Source organism: Vespa crabro, chromosome 7 (assembly GCF_910589235.1).
Source record: "Vespa crabro chromosome 7, iyVesCrab1.2, whole genome shotgun sequence".
Classification (NCBI taxonomy): Eukaryota; Metazoa; Arthropoda; class Insecta; order Hymenoptera; family Vespidae; genus Vespa; species Vespa crabro.
The window spans coordinates 3,160,471-3,179,126 of NC_060961.1; the positions used below are offsets into that span (position 1 = coordinate 3,160,471).

At 28.7% G+C, this 18,656-nt stretch overlaps 1 protein-coding gene across 7 annotated transcripts in view; it reads right to left on the bottom strand.

Moving 5' to 3' along the window:
- The window catches only part of LOC124425721 (doublesex- and mab-3-related transcription factor dmd-3-like), a 64,357-nt gene extending 50,499 nt beyond the window's left edge, over window positions 1-13,858 (bottom strand). For 4 of the 7 annotated variants that reach the window (XR_006942563.1, XM_046966464.1, XM_046966469.1 and 1 more), the window contains exons 1-4: window positions 13,131-13,796; window positions 12,923-12,995; window positions 3,983-4,516; window positions 3,422-3,650 (exon numbers count right to left, since the gene is read on the bottom strand). Coding sequence is in view for 6 of the 7 variants with exons in the window: in XM_046966464.1 (XP_046822420.1) it covers window positions 3,422-3,650; window positions 3,983-4,228 (475 nt within the window). In the remaining variant the exon portion in view is untranslated. The other 3 variants (XM_046966467.1, XM_046966466.1, XM_046966465.1) reach the window with 3 other exon arrangements.
- Between the last annotated feature and the right edge of the window lie 4,798 nt (window positions 13,859-18,656).

Consider the following 18,656-nt stretch of genomic DNA (forward strand, 5'->3'; position numbering starts at 1 on the left):
AGAAATTGATAAAATTTAGCCTAACATTTTAAGATCACCCTATACAACGATGGATTTGCATGAAAGTAATAAATCATTTTAACTAAAACCCTTTGAATACTATCTCCTTTGTTCTTGATCGATTGCAGTGAAAGTAGTCGCGTTATCGCCGTCGTTATAATTTATTTTATAATTATTTTACTTTATTATTATTCTGCATAACGATGTGACTTATTGAAAAAATTTTTTTCACAAAGGCATTTCGACGATTTTCGAACGTTATTGTTAAATATATATCCATAAAATCGATAGAATTATCTTCGTTGTTATATTTACAAGAAGACAAATAATAATTATCGATAAGATAATATTGTAATTAATCAAAAATGTTTTCAGCTATGTGTCCATTTACCGAGCATATTAAAACGTGAAAAATCTTATGAGCAACAATTATTTTCTTAAGGCGGTAAGAAACTTGATAATAATCGTATGAGTATGGTATCTCACTTAAAAGAAATTGTACCTGTTAAATGGCCGGCTAGTACCTACACTGTAACATTCTTCCAGGAATGCAGGACGAAACGCAAAAAAAAACGAAATAAACGAGAAAGAAAAAGGACGAAATAAAAGACCGAGAAACAAAGATGGATGGTTTTTATAAGTTTAACAGCATTCTACTACTATCTTTATAAATCGTAATGTCGACAAAAAAGAAAAAGTATAAAAAAAAGAAAATAAAAGAGATAAGAAGGAAAATAAGGACAAAAGATATTAATCGAAACGAGAAGTCGTCTCTGTCATTATTTATCATTCATATCCGCGAACGGAAACGAGAAAAGGAAAATGTTGCATGAAAATAGAAGAAAATGAAGAGAAATGAAAAAGATAAGTTGAGAAAGAGAGATAGGTTGTTGATATAAAAATGTTCGCTTAATTTTATTTTTCAATTTCTTTTTTTTCAACTTTTTGATTTATTTATTTTTTGTTTCGAATTTCTTTCTCTATATTAAATACTAAATATATTCCTAAGTTGTTAATCAAATAATCAAATGTTTGATGCCAACGAAAGAATTGATTTAACTTAATTGAAAGTTTCTTTAATTTGGAACACGTGAAACATTTTCGTGAACTGACGCATCTATGTGTTCATAACTTGTCTCGACATTTCTATAATTAAAAGTTTGCTAATAATTTTTCCTAATAGAGCCTAATTGACGGTACGAGCGTGTATTTGACAGGAAAAAAGAAATGTAAAAATATAATATAATTAAAAATTTATATGTAATTACATACGCATGAACGAATAGACTCTTCTGAAAAGTTGTAATTCTCCTATTGCCCTGACATATACTTATTTAATTACATATCAACATTCATCGACGTGTGATTATATTTATGTTCAACAAACCGTACGTGTCGCTAATAATTTTACTACGATAGAAAATAGTTATAGGGAATGTACATAAAATCAATGTACAAAAATGATTTCCTTGGAAAATGCTTACATCTCTATAGTGATCAGTTCTTATCTGAGATTAATCATTAATAATTTGTAAAATAATCATTAATATAGCCGTTTGACTTTAATCATCGATATAATTGTATCCAAAGACCATTAAATTTTTATCTCGTTAATCATCGATCGATCATATAAAAACAACTGTAAGTTATTTATAACATATTTACGCGAATAGAATATCATGGGTTTAAAATATTTGATTTTTTCTTCTTTCTTTATTTTTAGCGATAATATTGTTTACGTTGGTTAATAAACGTTGGTTAATAAAGAAAAAAAAAAAAAAAAAAAAGAAAGGAAGAAAGAAAAAAATAAATAAAAAAGAAAAGAAAAATGCAAAAGGAAAAAAATCTTCATTCATGATAAGTTTTAAAATGGAGTAAGGAGAAATGCGAGAGGAGACAAGCTAAGCGAGAAAAAAAAAGCAAATAAATGAATCAGAGCGTGCAACAGGTAGGTAATCTCTTGCTTTGCAACCTATATGTGTATATTCATCAATAAGCAGGTGCACGATAGTAATAAATGGATGAGAAGGTAAATTAAACAGCTCTGCCATGTTATGGCGGACATATGAATTTGAGAAGAGAAGTTAATTAAGGAAGTAACGCGCCAAAAGGTCCGGAATTTCGATGCGAGTCTTCAAGTCATTATATATCCTTCGTTATGTTATTTCCGAATACGAGATAGTTTTCCTTTTTTTTTTTTTTATTGTCTCTCGTCGAATACAGAGAGAAAAGAAAAATTTCTATTCACCTTTTCTTTATCTTCCTGAACGATCTTACGATTTTTTTCAGGAGGAGAAAGAAGAAAAAGTAGAAGAAAATATTTCGTTATCATTGAAAAAGTTCTAAATCAATATAAAAGGGAGAGGCAGATAGATAAATAGAGAGAGAGAGAGAGAGAGAGAGAGAGAGAGAGAGAGAGAGAGAGAATGAGAATAGGTTTAAATTAATATAATTTAACAGATTAAATGGGTTTAATATGGTAAAAATACCAAACATATAAGCAAAAGTAAAAGAAACAAAGAATATTACACGATGATTTATCGCGCGTAAACGAATAAACGAGCATAGAAAAATGAAAAGCACCATAGAAAGATAATAGAGAGAGGGTGTACAATTAAGTGCTAATCGTTCATGCGTTCCTGGAGAGGAGCCAATTATCCACATTGAAACAATTGAGAACCAACATTTCAAATTCATCATGCTAAAAAACCTTCTGTCTGTTGTCGCTAAATGTTATTTTTTTGCAATCACAATGGCATCGTACATAAAAAAAAAATCAAAGAGATTAAGTGAAAACAAAGTTATGATCATTTGAAAAAAAAATATAGGAAAAATAATAAAAATGAATAGCATGATGATATTTTGTTAATAATCATGGTCGTATAGTTTATCGTAATTAGTTCACACAATAGAACGAAATTTTGGCCTTGAGCAAGAATGTCCAAGTTTTCGTTCAATGGATGCTTTCTTCTGTAAAACCACGATCAAATTCCGGGAAACGGCATTCAAAAAGAGATCTTTTGAAGGGCGACCGGTTGAATGTACAGGGTGTCTGCAATGAAACACTTAAATTTTGTTATGAAATACATAAGTAAATCAAGGCGTTTTATTATAAACACCATGTACTCATTGTTAATATAATTTTTAACGTAATATAATGATTAAATAATATCCAAATAATAACGCTATGTTTAAAATCGTTATCGCTTTCTTCACATGGTATCGATTTTTATTATCATTTCCCTATCGTTCCTCATTTATATTTCGAACGTTAATTATAATCGATTAATGAAAAATATGATAGTTGAGATAACTTATTGATGAATAAGATACCTGTTTCTTCATTGCTCGGATATATTTCATTGTTGAATCTTTTTGAAGAATAAAAAGAAATAAATAAGTAAATTTCATTTGAACTCACCGGCCTGCCATTGTGGCCAGGACGTTGTGGCTGGCGAACGATTTGAAGACGGTGCCTTTTTTGAGGAAGCAATTCCGGCAACGTCGCTGTTCCCGTCCTGAGTTTCGTTGCTTCCGTGATTGCTGATTGGTGAGTCGCCACTGCTGCTGTCGTAACTTCCCTCGAGATTCTTCACCGATTGCGGACCTGAACCGAGCGAGGATCCATCTATGGAGAGTGATGTTGAATCCTGTCAGTGGAAAAAATCGATCGCTGAGAGAGACGAACAAATGAGTTCGGGTTAATTAGTTTCAACTCGTAAAAAAAAAAAGAAATACTTTTTAAAATTATATTTAGGAATGATTCTATCATATCTTCGAATATTACTTTGCTAAGAAAACATCTAAATATAATACATAAATATAATACGTAAACTTAATCGATCTCATATCTCTGACGATTGAGAAACGATTAGAAGATACTCGTTGAATAACAATAAGTTATTATAAGTAATAGAAAAAAAAAAAAAAGACAAAACGAAGAAAGAAAATAAAAAACATTTGATAAAAGATATTCTCTAACCTCGTCTTGAGCCATAGTTCTTCTCATTTCATTATGCCGGGCCATCATGCTTCGTCGATCGGAAAAAAGTTTACAACGTTCACAGACGCAATCGCGGTACTTACAATCTTTTCCATGGCCCTTCTGGGCAATTTTTTGTCCATGATTTCGACATCGCGAACAATTCCTCGTTATTCGCGAACCTACAGACATGTTCGAGGACGCGTTATTCTCCGTACGTGCACTTGATTGATCCACGTGATCCATTCTAAACTGACAGTGAATCACAGGACAACACCTGGACTCATCGACCCAACTTGCCTGTCACATTATTTTCTCGATATTTGTTTTTCTTTCTCTCGATGCACTTCTCTTTCTTCTCCTCTGTCCACTTTCTTTTTTCTAACTCTTCTGCTTCATTATCTTCACCGATTCGTTCGAATTAAAAATAATTGCAAACTTTCAAGCGAATTCGTCGTCGTTTACAAGCACTAAATGATTAATATTTCAGAATGTCCACGGGACACCATCGATCCTTCCTGTCTTCTCTTCGATCTGAAACAAACTCGAAAGAATTTTCATATAGTTCGTTATCGGCGATATCTTCCAACTAATCATCGATTTTTATACAATTCTTTTCAATGAATAAATTATAACCAGGACTTATTTGATTTCGTTTCTTTAAAAAATTATGAAAAAGTAAAATTTTCAACTATCATCTATTTCAATTACGATTCCTATTTTCGGTTCCCATATTGATTTTATAATTGTAATTTTTTCAATTATATTGAATATATCGGTTTCGAAACGATTCCAAAATCCATTCTTGTTTCAATTTTTCGAAATATTAACCCTCATATTTTTAATTAAATCATTATAGAAAAATGAGAAACATTCATACATATCATTGTTTCTATAATTCATTTTATTATATTTTTTATATTAAATATGATATAAAATGAAATAAATGTTTAAAATAAAAAATCGAAATTTCATTTTATTAACTTCCTATTCTGTATAATATAGCATTTGTGAGAGTGTAAAAAAATATGTAACTCCTTTATTTATTTCTAATACTTTGTTAGAAATCAATGATATGTACAATTATTTTTCCTTCTTCTATAATAATTTTGTAAAAAAAAAAAATATAGATATATACAATAATCTGCAATTGGAATGATATCAATAACGGAAAAATCGAAACAAGAATCGATTCTAGAATCGTTTCGAAAGCAATATATAGAATCGAAAAAGTAACGATTATGGAACATATATGAGAACAGAAATACGAATCGTAATTAAAACATATAATAATAAGAAATTTTATAATGGAATCTTCAAAATGGTTATTCAAAATAAAAACTCTTCATAATTGTTTTACTCAGAACCTTTATATAAAAAACAATTATTTTCTATAACTCAGCTGACAATCTAATTTTATTTGAAAGCTCAATCGAATAATTAATTTGACGGGAATAAGTTCAAAATATATAAACGTAATTACTTGTCTCTCGATATTATTATTACTGATTATAGAACATTCGTAACGTTAGTCACTATTAAAACGTATCGAAGAAATAACAAGTCGTTATCGTCGTTCAACAAGAAAAATCTTTGATAAATTATAAATATATTGAATATCAGTATTCAATGTACTTTTGACTTTATGTCCGTTTGATCTATCTGTTTCATGAATGATAATCGTGCCAAAGACTTGCTAATATATCATATACTTATAATTTTTCAAATGGTAGAGTTTATCCCGAAAAGTACATTAAAAAAAAAAAAAAAGAAGAATATTTAATCATTTGAGTAAAATGAGAAGTATGATTTATGAATGTTAAGTACATACGTTCATTTTTCATAACTTCAATTGTGCATGACATGAATAGGCCAAAAGAAATTTGCAGCATTAAACAAAGTGTTCAAAGTTAAAGAGATATTAATAAAGTCATAGAAAACAGTAGCCGTATTTTAACGGGAAAGATTATTGTGAAAATTTGATAAAAATTTTTTTTCTTTTTGCATTTCTTAAAAGTATATATTATCAAAATTTTAAGTTAAAATTCTGAATTAGTGGAATTAATGGGTATTAAAGTTGGACCGACACTTCACTCGTACTACGTTGAACGAGACATGAAACAAGTGAAAATTGCTAAGAATTGCATGAATAAAGTCCATAAAAAAATCAACAAAGACAAGGATAACAATGGAGATATTGATGAAGAACCATTATATGATCCGAGACTCAATAGTTTAATGCAAATATCAATATTTTAGAAAATATATAACTTTATACCAAGAAAAACGTAACGAATACTTTAAACGCGTATTTCTTGAAACGATTTTTTTCAACCTTGTAGCAACAAATATTCGAAAACTTAATCGAGTCGATTTTCAATTTTGTTTTTTTAATATTTGTAATTATAGTGGTTGTACGTAGCTGATTTCAAAAATTTTAATAATTACTATTTTTACAAATTGTTTGAATAAAAAAAAAAAGTACTTTAAAAATAAAAAAAATTTCAATCGCTTTTTTGTAAATAATCAAAAAAAAAAAACCGCTAAGCATAAGGATAGCTAATCGTATCGATATTGATAAAATTTTATTTTTTATTTTCAAATAACCCTTCAGCGAGATATCAATGCCATAATGAAGGGGAAATATTTTTGTAGTCATTAAATCATGGCTCATATCTTTGTTAATTTAAAAAAATTTTTAATAAAAATTTATATGAAACAAATTTAATATGCATTTAATAAAATAACAACAATTCGATCCCTTTATTAATTAATTATTCCAGTGAAAAAAATTCTTAGAAATCGTTTATTTTTTTGGCCATCACAGTGGCCTTCCTCCCTTAAGGATAATGTAATATAAATTATTAGCATATATAATGACGCAAACATTGAGAAGTTTTGATTTCTTTTGTCGGAAAATTTCAACTCATATATTATAGAATTTACGAACAATTTTCGATGGCATATAATTCTAATGTAAATTAGTAAACTTATTTAACCCTTTTTTTCTGCGATTTCGAGTAACATTCAATAACGATCACTCTTTCTTAATGATTAATATTTAATTAAGAATGATTCGAAAAGACGCGGAAGAAAAAAGGAAATAAAAGTACTTCGAATTGCTTTACGCCTAATAACTTAACGTATTTGATGATTAATCTTCTTTTTTTTTTTTATATATAAGAAAATAAAGAATAAAAAAGAAAAAGAAAAATAAAGAAATAAATATCATTTGAATAAAAACATAGCGTTTTATCGTTAATTCCAAGGAAATACATTACTTGTATGATTTAAGTTTATAAACGGAGACAAAGAGAGAGAAAGAGAAAGAGAAAGAGAAAGAGAAAGAGAGAGAGAGAGAGAGAGAGAGAGAAAGGGAGAGAGAAAAAAAGTAAGGCGGGATGAATTATTTGGTCGAAGAAACCAACATCAATGAAGTCGTGGTGGTATAAACGCTTTTTCCGACACAAAGGCTATATTAATTTCACTTATGATGCAAGAACAGGAAAACGGCGGCGCCAAGCATCGTGTGAAACTTTATCGACTGATCGATCCGTAATTCATCTTCAAATAGCATTTCCAAGCTAGTAAGTTATTCACGAATAATCGATACAAGCAAACGGCAATGCATTTCTTGCTACTAAATATCACATAATCAATCCAGAAATATTAAGTCATAAAATATTGGCAATCGTATGATTGCTAGTCTATAAAAATGAAAATATAAAAGAATCTGCATATTTATAAGACAATACAACAATCAAATTATTTTACTTTGAATGGGCAATTATGCGATTACAATAATTTTCAATATAAAATTCCATATATTTTCCTTTATTTCTTTTTTTTTTTCCTTTTTACTTTTTTTTTTTTCAACTTCTTGTCGATACAGTAGTGGAAAATAACTAAGAAAAAGAACTGATATAGAATAGTTTATGTATAGATCAACTGATTTTTCTTGCATAGCTTATCTCACTATTCTCGTAAAAAAAATGTTTTCACTTCACCCGTCGAGACTACGATGAAAAGATAAGAGATCAAGACTGACCAAAACAAATCGGCAAACCAAATGTATAATATATGATCCTCGAAGAATATCTAATAAATGTAAATTATATGTATATATATTTTAATATTGTAGTCGATCCATATGGAAATATGTGAATATCATTAGGTTTCATACTAAAACTTGCTATCGTATATTATGTAAAAAAACGCGAGCACGTAAATGAGTAATTTTGGGAATTAAGAGTAAGTAAATTAACCAACTTATCCAAGTTAATTATATAAATTTAAATATGATTTGTTTGGAGATATTAAACAGCTTTAATTTTACATTTATTTATCATTTCCAACATTAAAAATAGAAACGTGAACGTTATAATATTGTTATGCTCGTCGTTTATATGAATGCAACATTAATGATTGCTAATTTTCGAACTTTGTATCCTCGGTTATCGTCAATTGATTTGAAAAAAAGATTTCTGTTTTCACATACTAGCTCGCTTTTACAATGTCATATTTCCTTGGCCTTTAGACCTAGACGGCTGTGTTATCTGTTTTCGCATCTAACGCATGACAACATTTTAACACGTTCGCTGCTACGCCAACCGTGACACGTAATCGCGGTTATAAAATTTACTAAATTAATTACTATAAGTCAAATGGTATCAAACAAAAAAATTTTAAATAATCCAAATAACTCTAAATAATAAATAACAATAAAATAAATAGTACGCTGTCCAATAATTAATAATTGTTATTAACAATTTTAATTTCTGCTATAGAATAAATAATAAAACTATGAAAATAAAGAAAACTTAAATTTATGTCTTTTTTAATATGTAATTATAAAATATTATTTTGAATATTATTGATCAATTAACTCATTTTTTTTTCTTTTTTTTTTTTTTTTGTTAAAAACAGTATATGTTCGACAAAATTCAAAATTTTACAATGAATTGTATTAAAGCAGTATAAACAAGATTGATTATTACAATTTTTACAATATGTTGTTACTTTCTTTATATAATTTTTTGCTACTTTTCTATCGATAATTTAGCATTTTTCACTGCTTAATTTCAAATTGTTAAAAGGAACCAAATCCTGAAACTGTGCTGCCACAGCGATATAATCGACAATAAAATAAATGTACTATTGCCATTTAATCATGAGACTCAATAACTTATCATTATAAATTAATATTAATGAAAATTCTATTATGATACCTAAGATCATATTTATGAAAATTTCATGGCTATCAAAGTGTTAAAAACTCATACTTAACATTCGTATATCTTATTGAGAAATATTAAATCAATAGATACAACTCGAGCATATACGTTTTTCATTTGTCTAAAATACTTAGAGTCGTAAAAGAAAAAAAGATTAATCACAGACGGATGACGCGATGGTAGTTCTACGGATTTTAGCGTACAGAAGTTGAAAAATTTTATATTGCGAATTCGATTCGTGATTTTTAAAAAAAAGATTTGTCAAATGTGTTAAATATATTTTTTGTACTTTTCCAAACAATTAATATTCCAACAATTAATGACAATAATGCAAATATTTGTCACATTACTTCGAAAAAAAGAAATACAACAACATATTTTTTTTAAACCATAACTGTATGTCATGCTTTGCGGGAGAATGAAATATACTAGTTTCTAACAGAATGAGAATGGAATAAATATTCCGTTCATTTCACGTCGATAAAGCTAATGTAAACGAATTGTAGAAAGAAAAGTAAAGGTGCTGTTGATTGTCTTTCGATCGATATTTTACCAAGACGGTGAAGTTTCAATAAAGAAAAAAGAAAAAAAAAAAAAAAAAAAATTTACTTTCAAAATTCACAGTGCGTTTCACATTATAACTTTTCTTTTTCAAGAGGATAAAAAACGAGAAAAGAAAGAGAGACGATCATTTAAATTCACATTTTTTTGTGACCGTATCGATAATTGTCTGTTTTCATAGCACGAAAGGTTTCGTTTCAGAATCAAAAGGGATAACTTCATCATAGCTGACATAGAACACGTCATTTCATTTCAAGAATCAAGAAGGCGATTCATGTAATTACAAGAGAACTATCTATAAAATGAAGAACTCTCTCTCTCTCTCTTGTTTTTACACAGCTACGTACGTAGCTATAACTGTCCTCTTATCGATTGCCTTTAATACACCTATTTCCTAACCCCTATTGAATTGAAGAATCCTTCCTTCCCCCCCCCCCCCCACATTTGATCGGTCCCCAATGATATTCTTTCCGCTTTTTTTTTGTAGTGTCTCGGTCTGCCATTTCGAGGGAAACGTAAGGCGATACCTTTTTCTTCAATGATCTTCCTCTTCGATTATTTAACAGCACTCGACATTTCTTAAACCTTAGAAGTAATCAAGTTGTTGTATTTTAAAAAATTAAAAACGAAAAATTTTATTTCCTTGATACTGTGAAACGTTAAACTATGAGTTAGATCATTAATTATAATAAAGATAATATATAATCAAGGTAATAACTTTAGATATATATATATATATATATTACGCATACTTAATTATTATTATATTATACATTATTTTCAAGGAGAAAGTCTAAGTTCGAAGTGCATATCATCTGTGTACGTAATGTTACATTTAATAACATAGAATTCTTGCAAAAGTTACATCATTATATAATTATCAATAAGACTTAGATATAACATATGTATTAATAATTTACTGCTTTTTGACGATGAAAATAAAACTCGATCGTTTAATTGGTGATCATTAAGTTTTGAATTAGCTTGAGATTTTGAGATTTTTTACTTGTGAATTTGAAAACTTCTTTATCTGTCTCTTTATTGGTAAACTTTGTTTTAAAAAACTTCAAGATGTTTAAATCATCGAATTTGGCAATTTACAGGAAATGGAGAATTTTTTTATTACTCTTGAAAATGAACATCGTGGCTAGCTTTAAAATGTTATGTTTTGACAATAATCGATCTATCGAGCGTGCATTAAAAATTTTTCAACATTTCTGTTGACTTTGTAAAATAAAGATCGACCACTATATATATATATATATAATACTTTGATGATAACACTTTTAAAACAGCGACTTTTCTCAATCGCGAATACGGTCGAACATTGCAATTGTAAAATAACATCAATGATGAAGCTAAACCGACGGTTATGTAAACCAGTGTCATAAAGTTTCGATCTAATCGTAGGTAGTTGGGAACGAAAGAGGAAGAGAAAAAAATAAACGAAGAAAGAAACGCATACATGTGTACATGCACACAAAGGAAAATAGATAAAAAGATAATAAAAAAAAAAAAAAAAGGACACGAAGAAACTGAAAATAACAAAATGATAAATTCGTCAAGAAATTTCTATGGAATGGAGAAAAAGTGGAATGATTATTTGAAATATTCTAATTTTGAAGCTATTTCGAACGAAGAGTTGAAGCCGTAAAAGAACTTAAAGTTAATGCGAAGACCTTTCTTTTTCGAAGAAAGAGAAAGAGAACGAGAGCGAGAGAGAGAGAGAGAGAGAGAGAGAATCGAGATCAAAAACAAGTTCAAGAGCATGTCATCGTCCTCGAGACCGTGACACGAACGAATCGATTTAGGAGCCCGAACTTTAAACTCGTACGATTGGATCGATCAGAAGTGTTTCGATAAAAAGTTTGTTAATAAGCGAAAAAAAAAAAAGAAAAAGGAGACAAAGGTAGAATTTTATGTTCTTTGATCATATCTTCATCGGATTATATTCTCCAAGTAGTACCTATCTTTAACTATGGAATAGTGTATTAACAAGTATTTTTCCTTTCGAAAAAACATTGGAGTCGTAAGAGTATCTTTCTACTACGTATCATCGTTCGATATTTCTTATCGCAAACAGACGATAGATCTTTATTAAAAAGTATCTTTTCCTTTTTTCTAACTCATTGCTAATCTTCAAAGATATCATAACATTGCTTTAAATATAATTTAGTAATGGCTATTATGATTTTGTGCAATACGATGATAAAAAGATAAATAAAGAAAATTATTAAAAAGAATATATGAATAAAAATATCAAGATTAATAGCAGCAATTAATTGTAACGATAATATATATATATATATATATATATATATATATATATATATATATATATATATATATATATATATATTAACGAATGAACAATAGTTAAGATATTAATATAAATTGACATTACCAATGTCATTTAATTATAACGATGATCATTATGGTAATGAATATGATAATTATGATAACGATTTCAATGATTATGATAACGAAATTCTAGAAGTTCTTTAGTAAAGTAGAAACGTACGGGATATAATTAAAAAAAAAAAAATGAAGAAATAAATCAATCAATCAATCAATAAATAAATAAATAAATAAATAAATAAAAGGAACAAAAGAAAATGAATGATAATTTAGCTCCCGCAAAATTCAACCTTCAACGATAATCGAATATTCTTGCTGAAGACGTATTTACGATTTATGTGGCACGCGCACTCCATTTTAGTGGTTATCACGCGCGCGCGCATCCGACGGAAGGCGCACGCTGAAAACAAATATGTATACCAGAAAAAAGTCTTTGAAAAAGATCAACTTTACAAAATAATTTACGTATCGTATTTAAACATTATCCTATCTATTATTACTTTTAATATTTATATTGACTCGTTTTCTTGGCACGATTAATCGACATTCCAAACGAAACGTTTTACTTCCGCACAATTCATGAATCCACTTCTTGTTATTACTTGTTATTTCTTAAAAAAAAAAAAAAAAAAAAAAAAATAATACGACTCGATAATGAATCGCGTAGAATTTAATGATATAATTAAACGTAATATCCTCTATGTAAATTTTATTAATATTGCGCGATATATAACGGAAATAAATTTATAATTGGATTATCTAACTGTAAAATGAAAATGGCACTTACCGTATTTTTGCGTAGCGCATTTCATAACGTGGGCAGAAAGGCTTGATATGACTGAAATATCCTATAACTATTTCTGTAAGTCGAAAAAAAGAAGAAGGATAAAAAAGGGAAATAATATATACATAAATGAGAGAGAGAGAAAGAGAAAGAGAAAAAGAGAGAGAGAGAGAGAGAGAGAGAGAATTATCAACTACTCCGCCACACGCACTCGACACCTTTCGTTCTTTCACTATCGAGATTGAAACAGAGATGAATGATGCTCGTCTTATCTCTTCCTCACTTTCGATCTTTTCCCTCGTCACAGTTCATTTTTCCTCTGATCTCTTTTACAAAAACACCGTGTCATTCTTATTTTTGACGCACTCAGTTCTTTAAAATTAAGTAAAAGAAATCACGAAATCTAATTTTCAAACTTGTATTAGAAAGAAACACGATAACGCAAAAGCACGGTTCACATAGAACACTCAATAATAGAAAATGGATGAAACACAGATAAAGAACGAGAAAAAGAGAGAAAAAGAGAAAGAAAAGGAGAGAGAGAGAAAGAGAGAGAGAAAGAGAGAGAGAGAGAATGATAGAAAGAAGGAAAGAGAGAGAGAGAGAGAGAGAGAGAGAGAGAGAGAGAGAATGAGAGAATGAGAGTGATAGAAAGGGGAATGAGTAGAATAATGTGATCGACGAAATTTCACGCGCGAGATAGATCGTAAGTTTACGATGAAGTAGTGTACGAACGTGGAAAAGTGGAAAAATAGAATAGGAAAAAGAATGTATTAAGGCAAGGACAGAATATTTATGAGTTAAGTAAGCGTGAGAGAGAAAGGGAATAGGAACGGATAAACAGCAGCAAAGTGATACGCGCCTTAGTGCGGTCCGTAACTTACTGGTAAGAATCACTGGTAGCGGCGGCACGTCGACGAAGTGCATGACGAGCGAGCGAGGATCGAGTAATGGTAGTGGGGGAACTTGCTACGAGTGGTGGGGATTCAGAAAGACAATGGAGAGGGGGAATATAGTGTATCGTGCGTGACAGAGACGCTGCCAGTGCGGGGTGCCACCGCCGAAGATGTTCGCCAAAGGTGGTCTGTCTTATTGAAGCCGCGTAAGGTTTTCTCTTTTTTTTTTCTTTTCTTTTTCTTTTTCTTTTTCTTTCTTTTTCTTTCTTTGTCTTTTTTCTTTTCTTTTCTTTTCTTTTTCTTTATTTTTTTATTTTTTCATTTTTTCTTTTTTTTCTTTGTAGGACACACAATTGGATAAATATTTATTCCCAAGAATAAGATAATTATGTGTGATAATAATCCGTTAATACGTCGTTAAATTATTTATAAATGAAAAGTGATATATAATTTGTATTTATGTTTAATGTAATTTTTTATTTGTATTTGCATTTCCATTTGTATTTCATAGTTTTATATGTATATATTGAAAAATCAATTGTGCGTTTGAAGTAATCGATTTTGAAGATATCACGTGAGATCTTTCCATTCGTTAGTAATTAATATGTTTTAATGGACGATATGTTATTTAATGAGACAATGACAATTTTTGTATTTAATTTCTTTTCTCTAATTTTAAGTTATGAAAATAACTTTCGTGGTAATGTAAGTCCAAAGAAAATATCAGTTCTGTAGACATTAATTATCAGGACAATTCGTGGCAGAGATCTATTAAGGACAATGTCTGTGAGTCAGTGCCCGCCTTAACGCCTTCAGTCACCTAAACAGAGTTGAAAAAGACACCAGTCGTTATCTCATCTTTGGATATATTTATAGGGTCAGAAACCTACGGACAAAAGTATTCACTCCTCTGCGAAATCAATAGATAAGGTTTACGTTCTCAGGTGTAGATATATATTTTCATTTTTGAAAAATAATGCATAGGTTATATATGACTTATGAAACAAAGATTTTCGTCGAATTTCATCTTGTCTTAATATACTTTTGTTAAATAAATTCTCTAAGTATTTTCATACGAAGAGATCCTTCCAAGTGAAATAGAAATAACTTGATATTCGAAGTGAAAGAACCCTATCGTGATTCATAAATCAATCCTCGAACATGAAGATTCCGTATCAACCTACGGGATGAAAATTTCTTTTAAATGCTTCTACGTTGCTATCAAAGTAAATAATAAGATTTACGCTGAATCCAGTATCGTGTAAGTAACAATATTATATCTATTGTTTCTAAAAGACAGGAACCTAAATAGACAATTTAAAATATTTACATATAAATACTAACTCACGTTAAATTACAAATCGTCGATTGATAAGAACCTATTAATTATTTTCTAGGAATCTATTCCAAATATACGCAAAAGTAATACAATGTACATAATTAAATGACGTAACAAATTGTACATTCGTTAAACCGAAGTATAAGCAAAATATTTATATTAATTAAATCGATATAAACAAGTTCAATACGAAATAAACATACGAAATAATTTCCCTTTAACTAACTCATATTATTAAACTCATTTATAATATGTTAAATGTATTTATATACGTGTCATTTGTAGGTCACTCGATATTATTGTGATCTTAGGAATCGATTTCTTTGTTATATTTGAGGATAAACATTAACTGAAATATTTTGAACTGTTTTTACATCAACGGTCAAACGTCTTCCAAGAACTTTTGAATAATGTACCAAGTTGTCTTGTGTGTCGCGACAAATGTCTCTACGTTACGCATTTGTCGCGACATGTCGTTTTATTATCGTACGTGTGAACGTGAACGAAAGTACGATTGGTACGTTTAAGTTAGCCTTAACGTTTTAAAGATACTCGAGAAACGTAGAACGGGATAGAGATAAAGAAAATAAGGACTCTACTGTGAATACGTGCGTGCTTTCGTGTGCGAAAACTACCTGAGGAGGACTCATAAAATGCGATCCATCTACTTTAACGTATTTCGTTGCTCCGAATAAAATCCGTCAATATCGTCTAATGATAATTTCAAATCAAACTACATATATTTTCTATTATCTAAAGACATACAAAAAATCTTTATACTCAAGATTATAATACGATAAAAATTAATAAATAATATTATAGATTCTTTCATTTAGTATTGTAAATTGATTTTTCTTTAAAAAGTTTGATCCTAGAGAAAATTTTAAATCATTCATGAAATCAAATTATTTTCATAAATAATAATAAAATATTATTTACCTTTCTTCAATTTTTATTTTATAAACGAACAGTAAAGTTTTATAAGGATCTTTCGATAATCTTTAAGAATCTACATAAATCTTAAGAATCAAAGAAACATTGTATTAAATCATCAATAAATTGTACATCCGTTGCCTTGTATAATTATAATTATATCATATGTTCACTTTGCTAAATTGATTTTCAATGAATTTTTACGTGTTTATTAGATATCGACTACTTTTATAAATTCCTAAGCTTTCCTGACGTATCAAGAAAACAGCAGAGTTTCATGAGAGAGCGTCACAAAGTCGGGTTGGATCGGCTACGGAAAGAAGTAAAATCGTAAATGGTCGTAAAAGTGGATTCGCGAGATAGTAGGCGCATACACAATACTGGTACTTCTTTCGAAAGTTGTTTCATTTGTGGATCGAATCAATGTGCCGATTAAAGCGGTTCTCACTTTTTTTTTTATTTTTCTAATTTCTTCTTCGATTTTTTTCATCTATTAAATTTTGCGATTAAAAAGGATTTTATTCTTTCAGAAGACACCGACAAAATAAATAAATAAAACAGTAAGTTATACATTAGACTGACCACTTGATATCATTTTGAGAGAAATTATAAATATCCGTGATACGATATACTCTACGAAAAGATTAAACTCTTCTTTGGGCTATAATCATCAACGACGAGGAGATTACGACGGTGAAACGGAGAGGAAAGAGAAAGGGAGTTATTTCACTTGATTAAATGCCAATTTAAATCGAATAATTTGTCAAGCACTTTACTCGAATGAAATTTTTCTAAAAATTTCCTAGAAAACTTTTAGTTTTAGCGATTTTCTGTTAGATCGATTTTTTCTTTTTTTTTTTTTGTTTTAAATTTCATAAAATTTGAAAAGAAAACTTTCACGAAATATTATTCGTATAAAATCTAATATTAATGCATAAAGAATTATTATGAATGAAACTTTTACGTTAATTAGAAAGTATATGATAGATCATTTTTCTTATTATTTGTAATGATCTTAATTTATTATAAACCATTACTTAACATCATTCAAAAACAACAGTTCCTTTGGAAGGAAATTAGAAAAATTCTAATTACAAATGATTTGATTACATTGGATTTCACTTTCTCCTCTTTATTTTAATTATTTATAATACGAAGATTGTAAAATGTATCAAATGGTCAATAGAAAAAAGATTTAAGATTCGTGATTAATTGTATGTCACTTCGATAGGGAAAATTGTATTAAATTGCATACATCGAAGTTCATTGCAACTCTGAGATATTCAGAGAAAAAAAAAAAATTCAACCGATCGTAAATTTAATACATCTGTTCCGCAACGTATAAAATATTTAGTGTCTACATCGAACACACTTTTTATTGATTCCTTGTACAATAAAGCATGTTTTTTTAATGCTCGTTTCTTTTGAAGAAGCTGACCCTTGAGAGCAATCAACTTAAATACCTCCTATATATTCGTTATGTCATAAATTAATGTTTCTTGATGTTTAACAGAGTGAAAAATTTACGTAGGCTGAACAACTCGCCAAGCATCAATTTAATGAGGACTTACGTATCTTGGTTGGAAACGTATCTAGTAAAAAGAAAAGAAAATTTCTTGTTTTCGGTTCATTCAAGAATCCTTGATAGTTTGTAAATATTTACATATAACTCAACATACTAATGAGTGTAATATGTATGTTAATTTCTTTAGGAAGATATTGAAAATTTTTAATATTTATTTATTTATTTATTATTTAAATTCTAAAAGATAATCTTTTTACATATATATGTATATATATATATATATATATATAATTATTATATATATATAATAATCTTTCTATATATATATATATAATTTAAATTTAAATTACCCTATATCGTGTAATTAAAGAAAAATCTGCTAAAGAGCTACAAGAATTTGTTCGTCAATCCTGCTATAACGGTAAATGTATAAGATTATAATTACGAAATAGTCTGTGACAAAATGAATTCGATCATGTATCGTATATATACATACATACATACATATCTCTCTCTCTCTCTATATATATATATAATATATATATATATATATATATATATATATATATATATCTTGTACATAATATTAGTAGATTCAATCTTGTAGAAACCTTTCGAAAGATAATTAATCAAAAGTTTTATTTACCAATTTTTATAATGAAATAAAACGACGATAGAAGTAACGATTTCATTTGACTTGACGTATAAAAAATTACTTCATGTCGTATCATTATTCGTAAAATAAATTTCTACCTTTTTATTTCTCTTAACATTTTTTTAACTAAAAATGATTGTGAGAATTATTCATTCACAATGCTTACTTATCTCTTTTCTTACGCTTACACCAACGTTAGTTACCTGCAGCTCAACTCAGCCGCAGCTTAATTTGAACAGAAGAACAAACAAAGTAATTAATATCTCTAACAGCCGTTTTGATTCATTGCTCGTATATCTCATATATCTCAAGTCAGCTTTATTCGCATTTAATTTTCTAGAAGGTTTCGACGATCCTCATTAAACAATCCAAGTCCTTAGACAACACCA